At 43.6% G+C, this 23,874-nt stretch overlaps 1 protein-coding gene and 1 non-coding gene across 2 annotated transcripts in view; both read left to right on the plus strand.

The window, feature by feature from the left end:
- The window catches only part of AKAP13 (A-kinase anchoring protein 13), a 318,409-nt gene that overhangs the window by 217,198 nt on the left and 77,337 nt on the right, over window positions 1-23,874 (plus strand). The window contains exons 9-11 of the mRNA XM_052660082.1: window positions 8,184-8,259; window positions 14,527-14,663; window positions 21,854-22,224. Of these exons, the coding sequence (XP_052516042.1) occupies window positions 8,184-8,259; window positions 14,527-14,663; window positions 21,854-22,224 (584 nt within the window). The remainder of the gene's footprint in view (window positions 1-8,183; window positions 8,260-14,526; window positions 14,664-21,853; window positions 22,225-23,874) is intronic.
- Window positions 10,334-10,405, plus strand: TRNAW-CCA (transfer RNA tryptophan (anticodon CCA)). The gene has a single exon. It is a non-coding gene; the product is annotated as a tRNA-Trp (tRNA).

Consider the following 23,874-nt stretch of genomic DNA (forward strand, 5'->3'; position numbering starts at 1 on the left):
TGGATTCTGCCTTTTGTGCCAGCTCACTGGCCTGCTGCTTCCTCGGTGTCCCACTAGGGTCACACTTCCCAGCCCAGGGACGCACCCTCCAGACCGGAGCTGCCTAGATTCCTCTTACTGGGCTGTGTCCTGGTTGTTCCATGCTTTCCTTCCTTCTTGTCTTGTAGAAGAGAAAACTTGCTACAGTTTTCCTAGGATAATACCGATTTTTTTACTCCCTTGCTTATGTAACTGGGGTGAGGGGCTCACCTTGGTGGAGACTCACGGTTGCCATGTCTCCCATTCTTTCCTCAGTCATACTCTGGCCACCTTGGGCTTTTCGTGCTCCTCAAAAACTTGTAAGGACAAGTCTCTACTCTGAGTTGTGAAGCCACTTCCAGAACCGCTGACTGGACACACACATGCGTGTTTCTGGGAAAGAGCAGTCCCTGGCTTCCGTCAGATCCTTGAAGGAGTCTGTGCCACCAAAGGCCACGAACTCCAGCTCTGAAGTGTCCCGGTGGCCTTGCTCAGCCTCTTTTTTCCATGGCAGGAAGGACTGTCCAGTCTGTAGTCCATGCCTGTGGAGCTATTTTGTGAGGCTGGATGATCTGTGGGCCCATGTGGGTATATGCATTGTCCTGCGATGTGGAGGTGGGTATAACCCTTGACGCTTTATAGTTAGTTTAGTTTTGGCTGTGCTGGGTCTTCGTTGGTGCCGGGGGCGGGGGGTTGGGGCTGCTCTCTAGTTGCGGGTTTCTCACTGTGGTGGGTTCTCTCATTGCAGAGCACGGCTCTAGGGCACGTGGACTTTGGTCCTTGCAGCACGTGGGCTCAGTGGTGGCAGCTCCCAGGCTCTTGAGCACAGGCTCGGTAGTTCTGGCAAATGGGCTCAGTTGCTCTACGGCATGTGGGGTCTTCCCAGATCAGGGATCAAACCCGTGTCTCATGCCATTGGCTGGTGGCTTCTTAATCGCTGAGCCACCAAGGAAGTCGATCCTTAACATTTTAAATGGAGGAGGCTTCCTCGTACTTTTAAACTGTGGGACCTGTTGTGCAGATTGTCACCAGGGTCACGATTCGTCTTTCTCCTGCTGTACCTTGACGCTGTTTCTTGCCTAAAGTGGGCATGGTCCTCCCCAAAAGCTGGCTGGCCAGCTGTGTGGTTTAATCAACAAGATAGCAATAGGAAGAAGGCTTCTTGGGCTAGATTTACTCACCCTTTCCTGGTGAGGAAGTCTCTGATTTACCTGAAATCATATTGATTTTCAGCGTAGGTTTTAGTTGGAAGTGTTTGTGAATGAGTCCTGATTCCACAGAAGGAACTAGCGGGAGCTGCAGAGCTGTCAGGTTTCCTGAGGTTTCCTTGAGTGCTTGGAGGCGGTGAGCCTGCTCAGCAAATCGTTGGTGATTAACTGTTAGTGACTGAAAACGGAGGCTCCTGAAAGCAGACGAAGCCAAGCCAAACAAGCAAAACATTTCTTTCAATTACAGCATTTTGATGTTCCGAAAATTGGCACCCCCAGGTTCATATTTTATTTTTCTCATTATAATACTTTACTTTCTAAATATTTTTGTCTAATTTAAGCAGTGACTCTCTTTTCCAGCCAGTAATCTCCAGAGATGTTAAATGTTCCTTTGCCAGATTTTTTCAGTTTCATATTGCTATTAAAAATTGTTTAAACAGTTGTTGAATTCTGAGACAAAGTGAAGAACCAGAAGAGATACTTGCAAGGGTGGGGAAGGAGCACCGGACTGGGAGCGAGAGAAAGTGAGTCCTCACTCCACCTCTGAATGCTCTGTGCCTCCTTCAGGTCCCTTCACCTGCTGGGCCCGCCCCCCTTTCTAATGGATCTGATAAAGGGAGGCAGGGTGATCATCTCAAAGGTTCTCCCTTTAGTTCTATATAAAAATCATTGAGGATGATAAACTCGAAGATCAGTCACTAAGCATCTGCTGTGCACTCATGGGGAGATCTGTGGAATTTTTAAAGATAGGATTCACTTCTCAAGGAGCTTACGGTCTTTTGAGCAGATGCAGTTACCAGTACAATATAGTTGGCACACAAATCTACCATTCCCAAATCTGGCCTCACTCAGCATGTGGCCTCGTCTCAAAACTGGCGACGTGCCTCCCAATGGGACAGGCAAAGGGTCCCATCCAGGCGACAGTAGTCTGCAAACTTGAAAGTACCATCAATTTAGAAATACAATGGGATGTTTTACAGTTTTAATTCTGGTATCACCTGTCTTGTTTCAAACTCTTCTTTCCAAAGTCGCCATAAACTTCACGGTTGCCCAGTTCAGTGACTTCTTTTTAAAAATGTATCAGTTCCAACTTCTCAGCAGCAGTTGGCACTGTGGTCCTACCTTCTGTCTTCCGCCCTCTGCTTTTAACTTCCCTGAAACTCTAGTCTCTCAATTCTTCTGCTTATACAGGGTGTGGCAGTCTCTGGCTCCTCCCCAACATGTATTGTGCAATAATGCCTTGTGTATAGTGAAAGAGAAGAGCTGTTATCTGGCCCAGTGTTTCTGTGTGTTACGTTTGTGACCTGGGCAGAAATGTATAAGGAATTTCAGATATCGTTTGGCATTAGAATGTCTCATCCAGTCTGATTCCCATTTCTACCGATCACAGGATGCCTTGTCCACACTCATCTCCGTGCTGAATGGTGCAGAATGCTGTGGCAGAGGTATTTACTTAATTTTTCCAGGTCTCTCTCACACCCACTGAGTTCTTAGAGGACTCAGTTCTTTTACTGCTACTGCTTTTAAGGCTTGACACAAATGTTTTGATACATTGAGGATATTTAGTACTTTTTTTGTTTAATGAAAGAAACAAATCTGAGGGTGTTCAGCATTATGTCTTCATAGAGTCTTCCTTTTCCTAGGAAGTAATCAATAGATTAAAAAACAGTTTCCATTTTAAAAGAAAAGTTGGAAGTATGTTTCCAGTGAGCAGTCATGTTTAAAGCCAGCTGAACTACGTGATCATCTTTTATTTACTTTTATTTAGTTTGTCTCACTTTTTCTATTTCATATTCAGTGCTCTGATTTCAGTTAGTTTGTTTTCCAGTTTCTCCATCTTTTTTTTTGAATTTTTTTTCTCAAGCCTCTATCAAGCTTAGTAGAAAAGCTTTTGTATACATATATATACATAATATGTATAATATATATATTTTTAGAAAACTTGTGAATTTTTGCCTACTGAAAAAATTTATGACATTTTGATTCTACTTAGTATGAAAAGAATGCTAGATTTCTAATTTAAAAAAAAAATGCAACCAGCAACAGAGGTTTACTGTATGGCACAGGGAACTACAGTCAGTGTCTTGTAATAACCTATAATGGGAAATAATTTCAAAAACAATACATGTGTATGTGTATAACTGAATCACCTTGCTGGGCACCTGAAGCATTGAAAGTCCACTGTACTTTGATAAAATATATATTTAAAAAAATGAAGAGTTGAAAGTGTATCTCATATACTCACATGAGATACCATTCACACCTGCCAAGTTGGATACATGGAAACAGGTAAGAGCAGCAGGTGTTGGCACGGGTGTGGAGAAATTAGAACACTCGGGCACTGGTGGTAGGAATGTCGAATGGCACAGCCACTCTGGAAAAGTCTGGCAAGCCCTCAGACTTCATTAAACCTAAAGGTATCGTCACTTGACATAGCTGATCCACCCTTCGGTGTATACTCAACAGAAGTGAAACATGTCCAGTGCTCGTATGTGGATATTCATGACAGGATTATTCATAACAGCCAGAAAGTGAAAGCAGCCACATGTCTGTCAGCTGAAGAATAAATACACAAAGTGTGGGCATATCCATACAGTGTTATGGGTTATTAGGCAGTGGGTACAGTACTGATAAAATGCTAAAACACAGATGAGCCTTGAAAGCTAAGTGCAAGAAGCCAGTAACCAAAGACATCAAAATGTATGATTCCGTTTATACAGAATGTCCAGAGTAGGCAAATACATAGAGACAGAACGTAGATTAATGGTTGCCTGGAACTGGGAGGGGAGGGGTTTGGGGTAGGGTGTGACTGCTGATGGATGCAAGATTTCTTTTTTGTGCCATCAAAATGTTCTAAAATTAGATAGTAGCCATGGTTTCACAACTGTGCTAAGACAATAGACCACTGAATAGACTATTTAATAGACAGTTAAGTAGAGGAGTTTTAGAGTATATGAGTTATGTTTCAATTTGTTGTTGTTCAGTCACTGAATCATGTCTGACTCTCTGCAACCCCGTGGAAACAGCACATCAGACTTCCTGTCCTTCACTATCAGGAAGAGTGAAGATAGAGAGTTTAAGAGTTTGCTAAAACTCTTGTCCATTTAATCAGTGATGCTATCCAACGATCTCGTCCTCTGACACCGCCTTCTCCTGCCTTCAGTCTTTCCCAGCATCAGGGTCTTTTCCAGTGAGTTGGCACTTTGCATCAGGTGGCCAAAGTACTGGAGCTTCAGCACCTGTCCTTCTGATGAATATTCAGAGTTTATTTCTTTTAGCTTTGACTGGTTTGATCTCTTAGCAGTCCGAGGGACTTTCGAGTCTTCTTCAGCACCACAACTGGAAAGCATCAAGTCTTTCATGCTTAGCCTTCTTTATGGCCCAACTCTCACATCTGTAAATAACTACTGGAAAAACCATAGCTTTGACTATACATACCTTTGTCATATATTTCAATAAAGGTCTTAAAATGCAAAATTGCACACACACACACACACACACACACACACACACAATGTAATGTGGTATGCTAGATTGCCAGCATCCATTGGGTCATCAAAAAAGCAAGAGAGTTCCAGAAAAACATCTACTTCTGCTTTATTGACCATGCCAAAGCCTTTGACTGTGTGGATCACAACAAACTGTGGAAAATTCTTTAAGAGATGGGAATACCAGACCACCTGACCTGCCTCCTGAGAAATCTGTATGCAGGTCAAGAAGCAGCAGTTAGAACTGGACATGGATCAACAGACTGGTTCCAAATAGGGTACATCAAGGCTATATATTGTCACCCTGCTTATTTAACTTAATGCAGAGTACATCATGCAAAATGCTGGGCTGGATGAAGCACAAACTGGAATCAAGATTGCCAGGAGAAGTATCAATAACCTCAGATATGCAGATGACACCACCCTTATGGCAGAAAGTGAAGAACTGAAGAGCCTCTTAATGAAAGAGAGTGAAAAGTTGGTTTAAAACTTAATATTCAAAAAACGAAGATCATGGCATCTGGTCCCATCACTTCATGGCAAATAGATGGGGAAACAATTGAAACAGTGAGACACTTTATTTTCGGGGGCTCCAAGATTACTGCAGATGGTGACTGCAGCCCTGAAATTAAGATGCTTGCTCCTTGGAAGAAAAGCTATGACCAACTTAGACAGCATATTAAAAAGCAGAGACATTACTTTGCCGACTAAGGTCCGTCTAGTCAAGGCTATGGTTTTTCCAGTGGTCATGTATGGATGTGAGAGTTGACTGTGAAGAAGGCTGAGCGCTGAAGAATTGATGCTTTTGAACTGTGGTGTTGGAGAAGACTCTTGAGAGTCCCTTGGACTGCAAGGAGATCCAACCAGTCCATTCTGAGGGAGATGAGCCCTGAATATTCACTGGAAGGACTGATGCTGAAGCTGGAACTCCAATTCTTTGGCCACCTCATGCGAAGAGCTGACTCATTGAAAAAGACCCTGATGCTGGGAAAGATTGAAGTGGAAGGAGAAGGGGATGACAGAGGATGAGATGGTTGGATGGCATCACCGACTCAATGGACATGGGTTTTTTCCAAGAGTTGCTGTTGGACAGGGAGGCTTGGCGTGCTGCAGTTCATGGGGTCGCAGACAGTAGGACACAACTGAGCGACTGAACTGAACTAGCTGATCCTGGACTGGATCCTGGAACAATAAAGAACATTAATGGAAAAAGGAATGAAATCCAAAGTCTGGAGTTAATTAACAATAATGTTCCAGTTTGGTTTCTTTCTTTAAGTTTTAATTTTTTTTTTTTTCAACACCAAAGACATTTTGTACTGGGATATAGCCAGTTAGTAGTCATTAAAGAAGATTCAGGAACCTACACAAAAGTTAGAGTGGATATTAGTTGTCTCTTTATGATCACTCAGGCACAACCACTCTATGAAACATTGAATCATTAAAGCTTTTCGCCACATAGATGTCATCAGGAGATTTTTGGCCACTGCTACCTTTAAGTATATCAGTACTATTTAATATATACTAGTTGTCAACTGAACTGAACTGAATTGTCAAAACTGTGATGGGGTCTGAGATTTCACCCTACTTGCAAGCTACCAAGTCAGCCTGACAGTTTCATGGCTGCTGTCTGAAGTCAGAAAGCACCCTGAGCATCAGCTTCTTGTTGGTGCTGCTTGCCGCCCTGCTCCCACGGGGGCAACACAAGGGGCCCGGGGAGATGCTGTGTTACAGCTGAGGAACCCCAGCTGTGGGACCCCTGAATTTTTACTGTGTGCTGGAAGCCTCCCTCACTTTTCTTCTGACTTCACACATCTGTCATCACACAGAAAGAAACAGTATCTCTGTCTGCCGAGGCTGTGTGATATGGAGACCTCCTTAACAAGACAGCCTAGAATGACAGCACAGGCGGTGTCCTTTGCTCACTAGACACTCACAGGGAGATCCTTGAGGAGCTGTCTCCCGTCACTAGTATGTTCTCCTCATTATTATTCAGACATCAGTGTGTTCCATTAAAGGGATTTGATTCAATTTTGACTTTCTTTCTTTCAATATTTATTGTATATTAAATAATACTCTGCTAACTTTTTTGTGAAGTGATACATTATTTTTTGTATGATTTATATGTTTGTATTATTTTGCAAAATATGTAATTCATTTTCTGTAACACACAAATGCCTAAAATGACATGAAAAGTGAAGTCAGTTCGTCCCTCAAGTATTGACAATGAAGAAGATTCTTTTTACTCATTGGCCATAGAGTATTGTCTGAAAAGGTGATGAAAACATTCTCAGATCAAGAGTTTTAACAAAGTTCCCTAAAATGTTGACCGGAGAGGTGTTGAAGGTCATGGACTGGGAGAGAGCAATGTCCTCATAATTCAGAGCTGCTCTGCATTCTTCACTGTTGTTAAAGGGTCTGCTTTTAAAATTTGTGTTACCTATTTAAAATTTGTTGCTGTGTTCATGGAGCAAAAGTACAGTAATTATGGATCCTTGCTTTTCCTGTTGACAGAGAAACTTACTTCACTGGAAGTGAAATTTGGCTCATTTCAAGTGAGGCACAATTCAAAGTCAGAAAATCCTTCTCTAAATGAAAGGTTCTGTTTTGTTTTTTAAGGAAAATTTGCTGTTTCTATTCTTTGAAAGATGGGGATTGGGTTTGTTAAGGTTACCAAATTTGAGGTTTCTTCCTCATACACACTCAAATTGCATTTTGAAAGGGGATACTTCGCATAATCCCAGGGAACCTGCTGAATATTTTTTTCCATTCAAGGATCACTTTCAAATTTTTGGCATCACTCTGTAACACACCAGGAGTTGAAACAGTGATGATGGCCCCTGGTCCCAGCCTCCATTCGTCTCTACTGGGAAAAGAGCTGAAACGAGTCAGTGATTTGGTGTTTGTTTCCTGTGGCTCTAGGTTTTGCGTAGTTCATTTGCAAGCTGTTTAATTTCTTGCATTTGCTCTTTGTCAGACAGTTGTAATTGGACAGAATGCCCCATAGCTTTCTACCTTATCTCGCTTAGCATGTTTGGGAAACCTGCTGTTCTTTCTCACCCATATACTTTAGCATCTTCTCACCAAAGATCAGAAGTTGACAAATGTAGGTCCTCCAAACCTAATTATTCTTTGGCAAGAGAAATAATACACTTCTTCGAGCTAGTGTGGGGATTAAATGAAATGATATATGTAGAATTCTTAGGATGAAATGAAATAATGTTTGTAGAATTCTTAACCTGGTACCCAACGTATAGTAATCCTTGAATAAACAGGAATTATTTTTGCATTTTTTTCTGACTTGCAAACCAGGATGTGAGATACATATTTCAACATTTGGTCCATTTTGCCTGTTAACTTCTTTTTTCTTTATCTTACCCTTGGCCGCACCATATCTTCCTCTTTGCATGTCTTTTTCTGTTTCCCTTTTTTATGCCTGACTTTTACTCAGTCTCTCTTTCTTTCCCTCCAGATAAACCGAGAAAACTGGTGTACCATTGAGCCGTGCCCTGACGCAGCATCTCTTCTGGCTCCCACGCAGAGCCCAGGTAAGCGGGGATTCTCCATCTTCCGGTTTGCTTGAATAACTACATCCAAAATGTCCCTCTTCCAGAGCCACCATCCCACTCTGATGCAGAATGTTGGCAATCTGTCCTTCATGAGCATTAGTGGCATAAGTGAGAAGAGTGTTACGTGATTTGTGTTTCTAGGCCTTTTATCTATCTCAGAGCTGAAAATGAAGGTGTAATTACCTACATTTCATTTTAGTAGTAAGTTTCCACAGGTGGCTTTATAGTTGATTAATTCATCTGTGAAGGCATATGTGCTGTGCATATATGTACATGTGATATGGCTTCTTAATATGATAAAACTATAAATATATGTTATTAAGGACTAATCCCAGGTCTCTTGATTTTGGCTGCACATTGAAATTACCTGGGGAGCTTTCAAAATATACTGATGTCTGGGTCCTACCCCCTAGCGATGCCAATTTAATTAGGCTGAGGTGTGGTCTGAGCATCAGATCTCTAAAAGAGCCTTTGGTTCCTCTGCTGTGTAGCCTAGGTTGAGAATCATAATCTTTGGAAATACTGTCAGCAGTTGAGGCTTTCTTTAAGCACTCACGAGGTATTGGTGACATTAGATAAGGGTAAAAGGCCCTTAAGACCTTGGTGGTTAATGACACAGTACATGTTTTGTGGTTGTTAGGAGTCCTGACTTCTTACCCGAGTTGAGCCACTAATTCACTGTGACGCAAGGTTTGTTCCTAATGTCTGTGCTCTATTGTCTTCCATCCCTGAAGCCTACTGGCTTTCCTTAAGGGAAGAATCCAAATGACTGGTGAGTAACTCAAGTACCCTATGCCTTTTGTTGCAGCTGGTAATTTGCATTTTGGGCTCTTGAGTCTGCTTTACCCAACAAAACCTCTGTTAACCTTTTCAATTTTTCCTGACTTGCTTTAAAAATTACTGAGTTCTCATTTACTGGTCTTTTTAGAAACAGTTTAGCTGTGGATATATGGCAGTAGGAGGAAATTTAAGAACAAGATGGTTCAAATCCTCTTCCTAAAGAGAAGTTTCTTGCTGATTCTCAACCCTCTGACTTTGCTCCAAAGAAAGTGTTGGAAACAAATATGACAAGAGGTTTTTTTTTTTTTTCTGTTTTTCTCTCATACAGAAGTTAAAGAATATTATCATGCTGTTGTTGTGTTTAGGGTCTCCAAATATTGTAAGATTGACCTTGTTCCCAGCTGTAGCTGACCCATTCCCCATCTAATCCCCTAGAATCTTCTACTTGAAAGTATACTACTCACTGTTTTAGTTCCTTAGCTGTGAGGGGCTTTTTCTAGAAGTGCAGTTGCTCTCAGCCACTCAAGCTGTGAAGTTATCTGCCCTGTGGAGGTTGCCTCACAGTTAGAATATTCACTGGAAGGTTCTCCACGTGCCACAGTTTATTTTTACTCCTTTAAAGAGGTGAATTTGAACCCCTGAGCATTTTCCCCAGGGCATAATCTTAAATATCATTGACTTTCTCCATACTCCAGCCCCCTGAAAGACTTTGTTTCTTTTGAATCTTTTTAAACCTCAGTTTAACAAAATCCTTAATTATGCTCCTGAACTTGAGGCCTGAGATGATTGTAGGCATAGTTTCTTGTGAATTCTAAATATGTTCAATCATGCAGGTTTCCTTTGCTTTTAAACGCAGCTCAAGAGAACAATAGTGTTAGACTAAATAAGATAATAACCTTTATTTAACGTCACTTTGTATACTCTTCAGGCTTCCCTAGAGGCTCAGATGGTAAAAAATCTGCCCACAGTGTGGGACACCCGAGTTCGATCCCTGGGTCGGGAAGATCCCCTGGAGGGGGAAATAGCAACCCACTCCAGTATTCTTGCCTGGAGAATCCCATGGACAGAGGAGCCTGGTGGGCTAGAGTCCATGGGGTTGCAAAGAGTGGGGCCTGACTGAGTGAATAACACTTTGACTTGCTCTCACTTGTGTAATCTTCAGTCCAGGATAAATGCACGCTTATTTAAGTAGAAATAGGTGCATGGGGATTACGGTTAACGTGGTTCAGCAAAGCCCAGTGAGCGGGCTGCTGCTGAGTTTTCCTACCCTTCTTCCCTGGTGGCTCAGTGGGTAAAGTGTCTGCCTCCAATGCAGGAGACCCGGGTTCGATCCCTGGGCTGGGAAGATCCCCTGGAGAAGGAAATGGCAACCTACTCCAGTACTCTTGCCTGGAAAACCCCATGGACTGAAAAGCCTGGTAGGCTACAGTCCATGGGATCGCAAAGAGTCGGACACGACTGAGAGACTTTTCTCTGTTTCCTCTCTCTCCCCAACTATAATTTGTTTGCATATGAGTGACTCAGTAAGCACTTTGAAAGTGCACATTACATGTTGCTTGCTTTTAGAAAGATGGTGGCTCAGGGCACAAAAGTAAGAGATTTATTAACAGGTCATAAAATAGGACTGGCCCACTGCAAAGTGTTGTGTCCTCACTGGACATTTGTCAGGTCACAAGGAAAGGGTGACAAAGTGCTAACCCCACTAGGTGTGTGTATCACATTATGCCTGCTGTGTGCTGAGGCGCAGATGCCCATTACTAAGTGTATAGATTCTTTCTCACCATCACTACAACTATTTTAGGGAGGGACATACTATCCTATTTCATTGGTAAGGAGACTGAGTCTTAGAGGTCAAGAATGACTTCTTGCCTGGGGGTCTTTCAGTAGTCAGATCTGGATTGAAGCCGTACCCACCTCAGGGATAAGGAAATGGTAACCCACTCCAGTATTCTTGCCTGGAGAATCCCATGGACGGAGGAGCCTGGTAGGCTACAGTGCACGGGGTCACAAAGAGTCGGACACGACTGAGCGACTTCACCTTCACCTTCACCTCACTCTGTCTAAACCCCGTGATGGTTCTTCCTGTTTATACCTTCGTTATGCTCCACCGTATGGATTAGGAAGAAAGATTCCATCCATTTTGAAAACCTGCCAGCATATGTGAGACGAGGGTCCCCGCACTTCCATCTGTGGGGGTTTCATTAGCCTTCGGGTCCTCTTCTCTCCCGTTTTCCTTGTTTTCATCCTCTTCCCTCCGCCCCAGCTCGACAGTCAGCGTTGTATCCCATCCCAGACTCGGGTTCGTTCCCTGGGTGAGGTGTTCCTCCTGGGACTGAGTTTGGATCTTCCCTGTGAATTTTCCATTAGAATGTCTTGAACCGCTGTGTTTTCCAGTCTGGAATTTGGACGTGGTCTGTTTGACTGCCAGCTGGACAGCAAGCAGCTCGGCGTAGTTGCTGTGACAGCCCTTTCTGCTCTTGCACAGCCCCCTCCCCTGCTCTTTCCCCCTCAACCACAGAGTGGAGTTTTTTATTTTTCCAAGTGGGGAAAGCCGGGATGGTGGAGAGTGGGGGGAGCAAGTAGAAAAACCACAGCCACTGACTCCACCTAAGTTAGTACATACTCTAACTGTGAGGTGGGGGAAACACCCAAAATTCTAGAATACCTGTGATTTCCAGGCTTTTAAAAGCAGGGCTATTCCCATTGAACTAACACACACAGAAACAGTTTGGACCAAGATTGAAATGGACTACTTTTCTACTTTAAACAGAAACATTTTCAGATTAACCTGTAAGCCCTGCCTCAATTCCTGTAGCGTGATTTATGTTTTAATACTTCTGTGTTGAAATTGCCTCTTAATATATTCATTTCTATCCCAAGATTGTAAAATGCCCCCTACCCTCCCACACACAAACATAAGACAGCTCTTTATTTGGATAATCCCCAGTCCCCAGTCAGATGCTTCACTAACAGGAAAGGTAATTTTGTTGACAAGTAATTCATGACCTGTATCAGTGCAGTGCCTTTTTGACCTTGGCTTAGATTCCTGGTTAATCCAGGGCTGATAATTTTTTTAATAAGTTTATTTTTTAATTAAAGGATGATTGCGTTACAGAATTTTGTTGTTTTCTGTCAAACATCGACATGAATCCAGGGCTAATAATTAATCACTTAATTAATGATCACTTGTTAGTTAATTTAGATAAGAAAACCTTTCTGTTCTCATCTCTGAACACCGACATGTCCACACACAGTTACCATCTAAGCCTGTGTGTGATGTGCGTGCATGCTCAGTTGCATCCGACTCTTTGCAACTCCATGGGCTGTAGCCCGACAGATTCCTCTGCCCATGGAATTCTCCGGGCAAGAAGACTGGAGTGGGTTGCCATTCCCTTCTCCAGGGGGTCTTCCCAACCCAGGGATTGAACCTGCATCTCTTGCATCTCCTGCATCGGCAGGCAGATTCTCTACCACTGCGCCACTTAGGAAGCACACTGTCTACGCATAGACTCTAAGAATTAGGAGAAACACTAGCATCATCTCGTTCAGCCTCCACTCCCTCTTCTGTGTAGACGGTTTTTTCGAGACCTCTTGCCACAGGCACGCGTTCTTTGCTCCAGCCCTTCTAGTGAATGACCCTGATGCCTGATGACTTCAGGTGTCTGTCAGCCTGTGGCCCGGAAGCCGAGGTACAGTGAAGCTCTGCTTTCACTGCGCGAGCCTTCAGCCGTCCTCATACACATTTTCTTCAAGCTCCTCTGCAGCCTGAATATGTCTCGGGCATTTCCACTCCCGTGACCTCATTGCCACGTTTACCAGTGTTTCAGCTTGATTTGTTTAGGAACAGACACCGCCGTGGAGGTGCAGCGCTGGTGGCCCCTCTGGCCATGGCCAGGCCACCCGCATGCTGGACTTGGGTACACTGTCTGTTACGCTTGTGCTTTGTCTGTGACTAGGCCTGGAAACGCTCAGTGGGTTTTGTTTTGCCATCACCTTGTGCTGTCAACTCCTCTTGAATTTCCTTTCAAGCAAAGCCTCCAGGTAGAGTTCTCTTGAACTGCTCGGCAGCTGGGTTGTCTGCTCTGTCCCTCATCACTTAGTAGCACCTGAAGATTTGATAAACTTCCATATGTTTTCCAAGTCACACGTCATGCCAACTAGAATGGAATTGCGTCATCTTCCAAACCTTCCTGAAGGAGGCTGATATCTTCTTGGTATCACTGTGTACCAGTGTTTTAATTTCTGTTGTTACAGGTCATATGTCCCTTTTGGATACAAAGTTAAGGGAGAGAATGAGTTAAATACTGAGCTAACTGAGGTATACTTAGCCTTTTGAATTCTTTGAGGTACCAGTACAATATTTCTGTCAAGGTCCCCCTCTGCTTCCCCAGAGTTCATATCCTAGTTGTTGAACTGAAAACAGATTCTAGATTATGTATTTTTCTTCATCACATTATTCATCCAATATCAGATCTATCTAGGACAAGTTAAATAGTTATATTTCAGATATTGCATAATAAAATCTGTAAGTTTAATACACTGGCATGCTTATTAGTTATGCTTCCTCTTTGTCTTTCATCTTGCTACTGCTAAGTCACTTCAGTCGTGTCCGACTCTGTGCAGCCCCATAGACGGCAGCCCACCAGGCTCCCCCGTCCCTGGGATTCTCAAGGCAAGAACACTGGAGTGGGTTGCCATTTCCTTCTCCAATGCATGAAAGTGAAAAGTGAAAGTGAAGTCGCTCAGTCTTGTCCGACCCTTTGCGACCCCGTGGACTGCAGCCCACCAGGCTCCCCATCCATGGGACTTTCCAGGCAAGAGCACTGGAGTGGGATCCAGAAAGAACTTACGTCTCAAAACAGAAATTGCCCGCAAACCCTATTACATAGTTTCCTAACAAAGAACTTCAGATTTTGGTGGCAAAAGAAATAAATTCTCTAATTACCAAGAGGAAAAGATGTATGTTTAAATACATAGGTGTTATTACAGTTCTAAATCACTGTTTGTTTGTTTTCCTTTTTGTGCCCATGATTTATATGACAGACTCAGGTTATCAACAGAGAATTGAAAGCTACTAAATTTGTGTCCTTTACAGCTTCTTAATTGAAACATGTATATTATCATATGTGAAATAGATCGCCAGTCCAGGTTCGATGCATGAGACAGGGTGCTCAGGGCTGGTGCATTGGGCTGACCCTGAGGGGAGGGATGGGATGAGGAGGGAGGTGGGAGGGGCGTTTAGGGTGGGGAACACCTGTAAACCCATGGCTGATTCATGTGAATGTATGGCAAAACCACTATAATATTGTAATTAGCCTCCAATTAAAATAAATAAAATTTTTTTTAAAGAAAAAATATAGAAAGGGAAGGAGATTGGGTAGTCAATCAATTTAAAAGGCTGATGGCTGGAATGAAAAGAAACTGATTTTTTTTTAAAGCAGTGGTTGAATGAATTTTCTTTTTCAGAATGTGACAGCTTCCTGGATGTTGGACTAGGCCAAGAGTGTGCCTCAAAACCAGGTGTCCTTAAAAGAGAATCTGGAAGCGATTCTGACCTTTTTCACTCGCCCGGTGAAGACGTGGACAGCATTGTCTTCTCCAAGGTACCGTCAGCCTCAGTGTGCGACTCCAGCTAGCCATCATCTCTTATGTGATCTCAGTGACTTGTAAAGGCTCCCTTTTGGAGAATGAAGCTCCAAGTGGCCAGGCCTTAGAAAGAGGCCTTGACTACTTTCTTTTCTATAGAATCATGGCTGGTTCCATGCAGGTTGTGAAGCTCACACCGAACCCTAAAGAAATGGACGTTCCTTTCAAGTGAGTTAGAAATCAGATGACAGTGACTACTTCTCAGGGGGCAGGAAGGACCATAGGACAGACTGTAAGATGTCATGTGTATAAGCTCACCACAGAGTCCTGGCTGGTCAATGTGTTTAGGCCTGAAGCTCACGGCTGAGCTTAGTGAGGTCAGCCCTCCTCATTGCCTGCTTAATTGGAACTTTTTAGATCTCTGCTTGGGAATCCAGCCATCTCCCTGGTGGAAAGCCAAACCCACCCACATGAGTCACTTCACGTTTTCATAGTATTTGAGGCTCCAAGGCATGCTCTCAACTCAGGTTTGTGTCTAGTTGCAGCAAGGTCCGTTTTGTCTCCCAAGAATAGAGGCCTTTCCTGTAGCCGGGTCAGCGCACAGTATTGTTAACCTGCTGCAGGAGGTTGTCTTAACAGAGAGCAGGGGAGGGGCAGACACACAGCGGCTGTGCTGACGCCCTTGTGAGGGTGCGGGAACTCGTGAGAGAAGCGGCGGGAGGTTGGGTCAGTGGCTCATCAGGTCCCCAAGGTAGGCTGATGGTGCTGGGTCTAGAGCTACGCCAGAGGCCTTCTGGGACTCTGGTGAGGAACGCACGTGAGCCTCTCTGACCGTACCTGCGCTTTCCCTGCCTTCTGCTCAGTGGCTCTCATGTGTCCGCTGGGCCTCCCCTTACCCTTGGCCTCTTTCCACAGGGGGCCTTGGAAAGATTCAGGGACTTCAGCATTCCTGTCATTATTCCTCGTAGAAGGGGGAAAAGTAAAGTAGAAAAGTCCACTAGCTTCGCAGAGCTATCCTTCTCTGAAGTTGTTTACAGAGGAGAACATCAATATGATCTCTTTATTTAACCAAAAGAATTTAGGTAGTTTCCAGGGTGATTTTGAGGTTTGCATTGTAAGGACTCCTAAAAGTGTCTGCTTCTTCCCAAGGGGAATACCGTTCTCTAGGTGCCTGTCTCTCCAAAGGTGAATACATTAGATATCATCTCTTAATCCCAGTTTTAAAATGGAATCATTGGTAATCACTCACACGGGGCCCTGGATACGTGAGGATTTGTTCAACATTTATATACGTGTGACAGTTTTCTCAGTAAAAAACTTTTTAACCCCAATTGTAAAGTTTCCTCCATGAAGAAACACTTGCTTGAACCTCCTAGGTGCGTGCCAGCTTGCCCTGAATGTTGCCATCTCTAGGTTGAATGATTTTCCTAGCTGAGGAGAATTAGAATTGACTATATGTTACTTAATTATTTCAACCTGCCAAAACCACTTAGGTTTTGTTCATAAAAAATGGCCAGCGCTCGATTTTAGGAGTTTTTTCCAGGACGACAGCACAGATAGCATTTTTAAAAGTTGAAGCATATCCCTGACTAAACTTTGGCCAGCATCCCGTGCTGGGGTTCCCAGGAAGTCTAGAAATGGCGGAGACGCTCTCTCCTCTTGACGCTCACACGAGAATGTCTGGAGGCCGGGAGTGAGGTTCGGAGGGTCCTTCCTCTTAGTGTCTCCACCCTGCCAAAGCGGTTGGTGACCAGGAAAGGTTTTGCAACCACGTTTTCTCTAACATTCACAAAACCAAGGGTTTACATGTGCGAGGAAAAGGAGACAGGCTAATGTTTCCAAGGTGCTTACTTCATGTGAGGCACTGAACAGAAGTTTTTTTACATAGGTGATCTCATTTTGTGCTCCCAGCAGCCCTGCAAGGTGGGTGGTTTTATCCTCATTACACCCCTGAGGAAGCAGAGGCTCTGGTTGGTAAAAAGGTTGACTCAACATTACTCAGCTAGTAAGTGACAAAACTGAGATGTGTTGCTGGGCCCAACTCTGAAACCCACTCGTTGATTTTGCTCTCAGTCTCCACACACCTGCTTTAGTAACCAGTGCTGTGTACAGAAGCATGGCAGTGGTGGCAGACAGGCCATCAGCTACTTCCCTAGAGGCCTTCCCCTGTGGTCATCTGCACAGCGTTTGCTGTGAAGCATCAGACCCTCCCGGAGTCTCTCTGCAGGCTCCAGCCCTCCCACACTCCTTCTCTAAAGACTAATCTGTAGGCAAGGCATTGCACCATCCTTTTCTGTGAACCATGAGTAGTGCGTTAGGTCACTTCCTGTAGCCACTTGTGTGACTTTAGCCTTACAGAGGGCTCTTTAACATCAGCCCACAGTGTTTGTCAGAACTTTCCACCTTAACCTCATGTTTCCACTTGGCATGCCGGCCTCCTGGCAAATATGACTCTTCGGTGAGTGTTGCGAGCTTCATGTTTTTTTCTGATGGATATTTGCTGGTTCCTGAGGTCTTGGCTTTTCCATAGATCAGTAGCATAAAAATTTAATTTTTGCTTTTAAAATGAGAAGAAATCCTAGGGTTCTTTCTGGCCCTAGCTAAGAAAGAAAATGTGGTTGTAAAATACATGATCTGGGCCACTCTGTTATCCAAAAGGATAATTGAAGTCCACAGAATTATACTAATAGTTGCTGCCTCTTTTTCCCAAAAGTAAAGCCCTTACACCTTGTTTTTTGTTTTTTTTGTGTGTTTTTTTTTTTTTCCAAAATCATAAGACAGTACCCGCAATTGATTAAGAAAAAGCAGAGTGACTCCACCAACATGCCAGCTCTTAAAGGGAAGTCCTTTTATCTCGTGTGCTGTCCATTGCTCTCAAATACTTAAACATCAAGCCAAAAATTTACCTTATGTTTTTCAAACTTTCAGATACAAGTAAATATATTTACAGAATCCAGATGAGAAAACCTGGAAACTCTTAAGGCACAAGTATTGAAATGATTATAATTTCAGAACTGTGAAGTGGGGCTGATGCTTGCCATCAGTATAGCGCATAGATGGATTAAGTGATTGGCACGTACTAGGCATTTAAAATATATGCTTTTATTTTCAAGGCACATGGCCAAGTGCTTGAGTATGCTATAACAGATAATAATTTATGAGTATTTGAATAAATGAGTGAAAATTAAAGGACTAGTATTTTGGTCGTGTTAAGGGTGACTCCTTCAGGTGTAGTAATAAGATACAAAGTGCATAGCTATGTCTAGATTTCTATGTATATAAGCGTGTATAGTGTTTACACCTCTCTGTATACGTATCTGTATCACACCTGCATGGTGTAACTCTGGTTAAGAAAGCCAGTCAGGCATTTTTTTTCCCCCAAATACTCATTTTTAAAATTTTGAAATGGAAAAGTAGAAAGAATTCTGCAGTGAATCCCCACCACCTATATTCTACAGTTAACCTTTTATTATCTGCTTCATTGCTTAATTGTGCATCTGTCCCTCATTCTTCCATTAAGCCGTCTAATTTCTTTAATACACTTCAGAGTTACAGATATCAATACAGTCCACTTCTCAACACTTAGAATTCGGCATTTGTTTATAAGATTTTTTTTTTATAATATTCACATAGAATGAAGTACACGGTCTCGAGGGTACCATTCAGTGACTTTGCTCCCAACTTTATTGAGTTATAATTGACAAATAAAAATCATGTATTTTAGGTGTATGAATCCTAGCTGAGCCTAGAATCACCTGGAGAGCTTGGAAAGGGGAATAGATGAAGGAAAAAAGAGCCTGTCCCTCAGAAACTTGAGTTTATTATGTAACCTCACTAAGCTTCAGGTTTCTCATCAGATGCAAATAAGAATAGCTACTAAATCAAACAGTTGTGAGGATTAACAAAAATCGTACATCTTAATCCCTTAGTAAAAGCCTCACAGTGATGAGTATCTAGTACATAATTACTATTCAGTTTTACGTAATAGTTATACTGCACATATATTTAAGAAATAGATTCTCTCAAGCTTTTTATAAACATCATATAAACATCATTCATTTTAGACTTCTGCTGCTGCTGCTGCTAAGTCACTTCAGTCGTGTCCGACTCTGTGCCACCCCATAGATGGCAGCCCACCAGGCTCCCCCATCCCTGGGATTCTCCAGGCAAGAACACTGGAGTGGGTTGCCATTTCCTTCTCCACGCTCAGTCATGTCTGACCCTCAGCGATCCAATGGACTGCAGCCTACCAGGCTCCTCTGTCCATGGGATTTTCCAGGCAAGAGTACTGGAGTGGGGTGCCATATTTTAGACTTCCACGTTAACTTTTATTTATGTAATTAGTTTGTAATTTTATTTTCCCTAATTTATTTGGCCTTAGATTAAATAAAACCTAAGTGTGGTTGGGTCAGTCTGTCGGCTCAGCCCTGCCCTTGAAGCCGGAAGGCCAGTGTTGGAAAGAGCCGCCACCCTCACACCTTTCTGTGCCCCGAGGGCGTTCTCTCCAACACCTAGTGGGTTTTTCTAGCCTGATCACCACTTGCAGATATTCATAATTTTATTAACCCCAAGGAAAGAGAAGCTTATGGTAGAGGTGATAGTTTCTGTGTGTGTTCCATCCTGCTATATGCAGGAGGAAAAGCAGTTCTGAAAGCCCGAGAGAGGACGGATTCGTGTGTCAGCCTCAGGCACAGACGTGGTCTTCGTTTCCCCATTAAGCTTGCTTCCCTGCACGCGTGTGTGTTAGCCTGTCAGTCGTGTCTGACTCTGTGTGGCCCCGTGGACTGGAGCCCACCCGTCTGCTCTGTGCATGGGATTCTCCAGGCAAGGATGCGGGAGTAGGTGGCCATGCCCATACATGACTCCATCCACCCCTTCCTTCCTGTGTCTACGTTTTAGCATTTCTTCTGCTTCTCTGGGTTAGGCAGCTTTAGTTTCCTAGGGCCGCTGTAACTTGGTGGCTTGAAACAGTATAAAACTGTCCTTCCACAGTTCTGGAGGCAGGGGGTCCTAAAAGCCATGTACCCGAGGGGCTGCTGTCTCTTCTTACAAGGATCCTACTCTTTTGGGATTCAGGAAATACTCTCGTGTGAAGTATGACCTCATCTTAACGAACAGCATTTGCAAAGACCCAACCAAATAAGGTCACATTCTGAGAAGGATGTGAATTTGAGGAGGACACTATTCAACCCAGTCCAGTGAAAAAGCTAAGACATCCTAAAAGTGTCTTCTGAAGTTGCTGTTCACGACCATTTATATTCTTCCTCTCGATGGAGAGTGGCCCCAGGAATAGAAACTGTAGGATGCCCAGATCACTCCTCACTAACTTGAAAGGAGTCATCGACAATTTTATTTTAAACCAAAACTCACCCTATGTTAGAATCTACTCAGTATAGTTTTATTTTACTATAAAATAAAAATATATGGCCCAGTGTGGCCCAGTAAAAGGAACACTGAGGATTTCTGATAGACTCTGAGATCTTATTTCTTACAGGGTCTTTCTGTTTTCGTTTTTTAAGTGATGAAGATAATAATAGAACAGGGCGTTTTTAAAAGCTGAAATCAGCTTGCATTCAGATCTTGCCTCTGCTGTACTTGGGGGAGCCCAGGAGACGGTCTGGGCCTCAGAGTCCTGACTTTCCAGCCCCTCACATCTCCCTCAGTCTCATCCCTCATTGATTGTTTAAAGAGCAGTTAAGCTGGGAAGCTGGATTCTAGAGAGTAGAAAGAAAAACCTCCTATGAGCTGGTGAGATTCAGCCCCAAGGGTATAAAGATTGCTCTGAGAAGGTAAAGAGTGCTTTTGAAGTGTTTCATTAAGACTTTAAGGAGTCAGCCTCTTTAGTATAGGAGTGATTTTCTCTTTGAAGACTAAAAGGGCTCATGCTGCGGCTGCTAAGCTGCTTCAGTCGTGTCCGACTCTGTGCGACCTCATAGATGCAGCCCAGCAGGCTCCACCATCCCTGGGATTCTCCAGGCAAGAACACTGGAGTGGGTTGCCATTTCCTTCTCCAGTGCATGAAAGTGAAAAGTGAAAGTGAGGCAGTTGTGTCCGACTTTTTGCGACCCCATGGACTGTAGCCTACCAGGCTTTTCCGTCCATGGGATTTTCCAGGCAAGAGTACTGGAGTGGGATGCCATCGCCTTCTCCGAAAGGGCTCATGAGTTGCTATAATTTTTAAAATCTGTTTTGAAGAACTGTAAGTTTCTTTACTCCTAAATTAGGGAAATACTGTGAAGAAGGGGGCGGGGGGGGGGGGCGGAATCACAATGTCTGTTTCTGTTTCCTGCTTCCTGTCCTGTAAGAACGCACAAGAAAGATGCGAAGACAGTACAGTGCCCTCCTGTGTAGCTGAGAGGGTGAGCGTGCATCTTTCAGACACTTACTTATCTTCTGTTTTTTGGATGCCACAACGCTCATCTTTCCCTCACCCATCACATGATGTGTTCTGGTGCTTTTCAGCAGGTAGAGATTGTCGGTCTGCTGGATCAGAATGACACAATTCCTGGTAGGCTCTAGAAGTTGGCCAGGGAAAGAGCACCATCACTTTATCAAAGACTGCAGAGGACTCATTATTTTAGGTACAGTTTGGCTTGATAAAACTCAGCCAGTACTCAGTTGAAGGAAAAAAGGGGGGATAAATTTCTTGCATTTAGGTATTTGTGGCCCAGAATTTGCACATTTGTGGCAGACTTTAGGTGGGATCATAAGCTGTTCTGCATTTTTGAAAATGCCACTGAAAATAGACTTGCTCTTTGAATATAAACTTCAGTATATCACTGTTGTAGCCAAGCACACTACCTTGTTCTTAGTTAGGGCTTGTAAAAAAAAAAATTTACCTTTACATGGTATGAATTTAGAGTTTTCATACATCAGAAACCTCAGAGACATAGGTTCCCTTCATTACAGTTGATAGTATTGACTGAAAATAACTGGCTGGAATTAGAGCTTTTCCTCTGCAAGAAAGGGAAGACACTATATTTCCCATTTTGCACCTCTAGTAAAAAGGTAGAAAGAGGATGGACCTGGACCGTACCTTTACTGGAGGCTGAGTCCATCTGTGATTGTGCTGTAAGAAAGAAAGCTGTTTGCAGCCCACTGTGATGTTGCCTGTCCTACCCCCTGTAGAGGCACTGACTCGGTGGAGAGCAGCCGAGGCCTCTCAGTCCTGCCGTTTCCGACCATGCTTGCTTTCTCTCCTCTGCAGCCCGAGGAGGAGCAGTTGGCCTGCGACACCACTGGATCCAGCTCCTCCACCGATGACACGGCGTCCCTGGGCCGGCACTCGTCTCACGGCAGTGATGTGTCCCTCCCCCGGATTTCCAGCTTGAACAGGTCCAGAGACCCGCAGTGTCTCAACGGCTTCTTCAGCCATGGGGTGGGAGCTGAGGGTCGAGAGAGCGAGAGCGAGCCCACTGGCTCGGGTGAGATGGAGGAGGAGGAGATGGACAGCATCACCGAGGTGCCCGCGAGCTGCTCTGTCGTGCGGAGCTCCATGCGCTCTCTGTCCCCTTTCCGGAGGCACAGCTGGGGTCCCGGGAAGAACGCAGCCAGCGACGCAGAAATGAACCACCGGAGGTGAGGCGGCGGGCTGTTCGTCTCGTCTCAGTGTCTGCTTGCTTTTGATTTGGTGTTACCGTTAGTGAAAGTTTTCAGGAGACGCCATGGTATAGAAGAAAGAATATAGGCTTTCCTATAGGAATTAGGAAAATCTGTGTGCCAACTCCAGCTCTGAAACTTACTACCTGGATAACCTTGGGCAAGTTACCTGACCCTTCTGAGCTTTGATTCTCTCATCTGTAAAACACCTGCCTTTCAGAGTATTTGTAAGAGTAAAGATTACAATGAGATATATAAGTCACATAGTGAGTAAACACTGGTGTAACGTTTGTTTAGGCCAGATTTGTTCATAAAATTGAGAGGTTAGAAAATTTGAAGGGAATAATTTCCTGTCAATTTTGAATTAAGAAATAAACTTGAAATCTTACAGTCTCAACACAGGTTTTTTCACAGTGCTTCATAGGATTAGCCATCTGTTTCTAGTGTAGAAAGTTTTGATAAAGTCTGCATTACCAGCACTTAACTGTTAAAGAGATCACAATCATTATTGAATTGGTACTCTTTCCACATGTCGTTCAGCCTGGGGGTCTGTTGTGGCACTCGGTGTCATCCTTTCAGTTTGCCAAGCAGGCTCTGTGGAAATGAGGGTTTGGTTTCTAACCATTGGCTGCCTAGATGAGTTTAAGTTTGAAGAACAGGTGCCATGATGCCTACTCTGTGTAAAAGTGTGCCTACTCCAAGGCTGCCTTCTAAATGAGGACAAACAGCCAGGGGAGGAGGCTGACAGTTGTTGTAAAACACTGATATGAACAGTTCATCTGGAGCGGTTACTGGCTTTTTTGCTTTTTAAAAATTCCTTGACCTCCTAATATTTTGGCTCAGATTTCATAGCTGTAAGTATATGTAATCTGATTACAGTCATTCACTCCTGTATTTTTTTATTCGGCTAACATGTATTAAGCAGAGCAGGCGTTCCTAGGTTCTGGAGGCCCCGAGGTGAATGAAGACCTACCTTCATATAGTACCTTACACCCTCCTGATTTGCTACCCTTTTCAGAGTCCTTTAATAACAGATTGTCTCATGTAATTTTCCCATCCTCTTCATGAGTCAGGTGGGATTATCCCCGTTTTTGCAGGTGAGACTACGTAGGTAGTTTAAACCATTTACCCAGTGTCAGTGGAATCCAGGTTTCCAGTCTCCTGGTCAAGCAGTCTTTCTACAACTCCATTTTATTCTGGAATACAGTTCAGGGTGCAAACCTTAAAAATAACATAAGCAGTTGCTCTGTGTGATGGGCAATTATTATGTATTTGAAATCCTAGCGTATGTAAAAAGCAATTTGTAAAAGCTCTCCTTCCCAACTTTGTTCAAGCTGTAATTTCTTTCTTTTTTCTTAAGCATTCATATGGGAAAATAAGGATGGGGAAATGATCCCTCCAGACAGAATTCCCTTCCTGAGGCAAAAGAATCTGCTTGACGGGATACGTGTGTCCTAGATGACAACAGCATTGGGAAAGGAGGATTCCTTTTATATGGAATCTGTTTTCCTTTATAAACCATGATGGATCCCTTTGGCATGACTTTTATTTCCAAGCTAGATGTGACTGTGTGCATCATGTCGCTCCAGTGAGGAAATTGAGGCTCAGATTAAAAGATTTGCCCAAGAT

This window comes from Budorcas taxicolor, chromosome 21 (genome assembly GCF_023091745.1).
Source record: "Budorcas taxicolor isolate Tak-1 chromosome 21, Takin1.1, whole genome shotgun sequence".
In the NCBI taxonomy this organism is placed as follows: Eukaryota; Metazoa; Chordata; class Mammalia; order Artiodactyla; family Bovidae; genus Budorcas; species Budorcas taxicolor.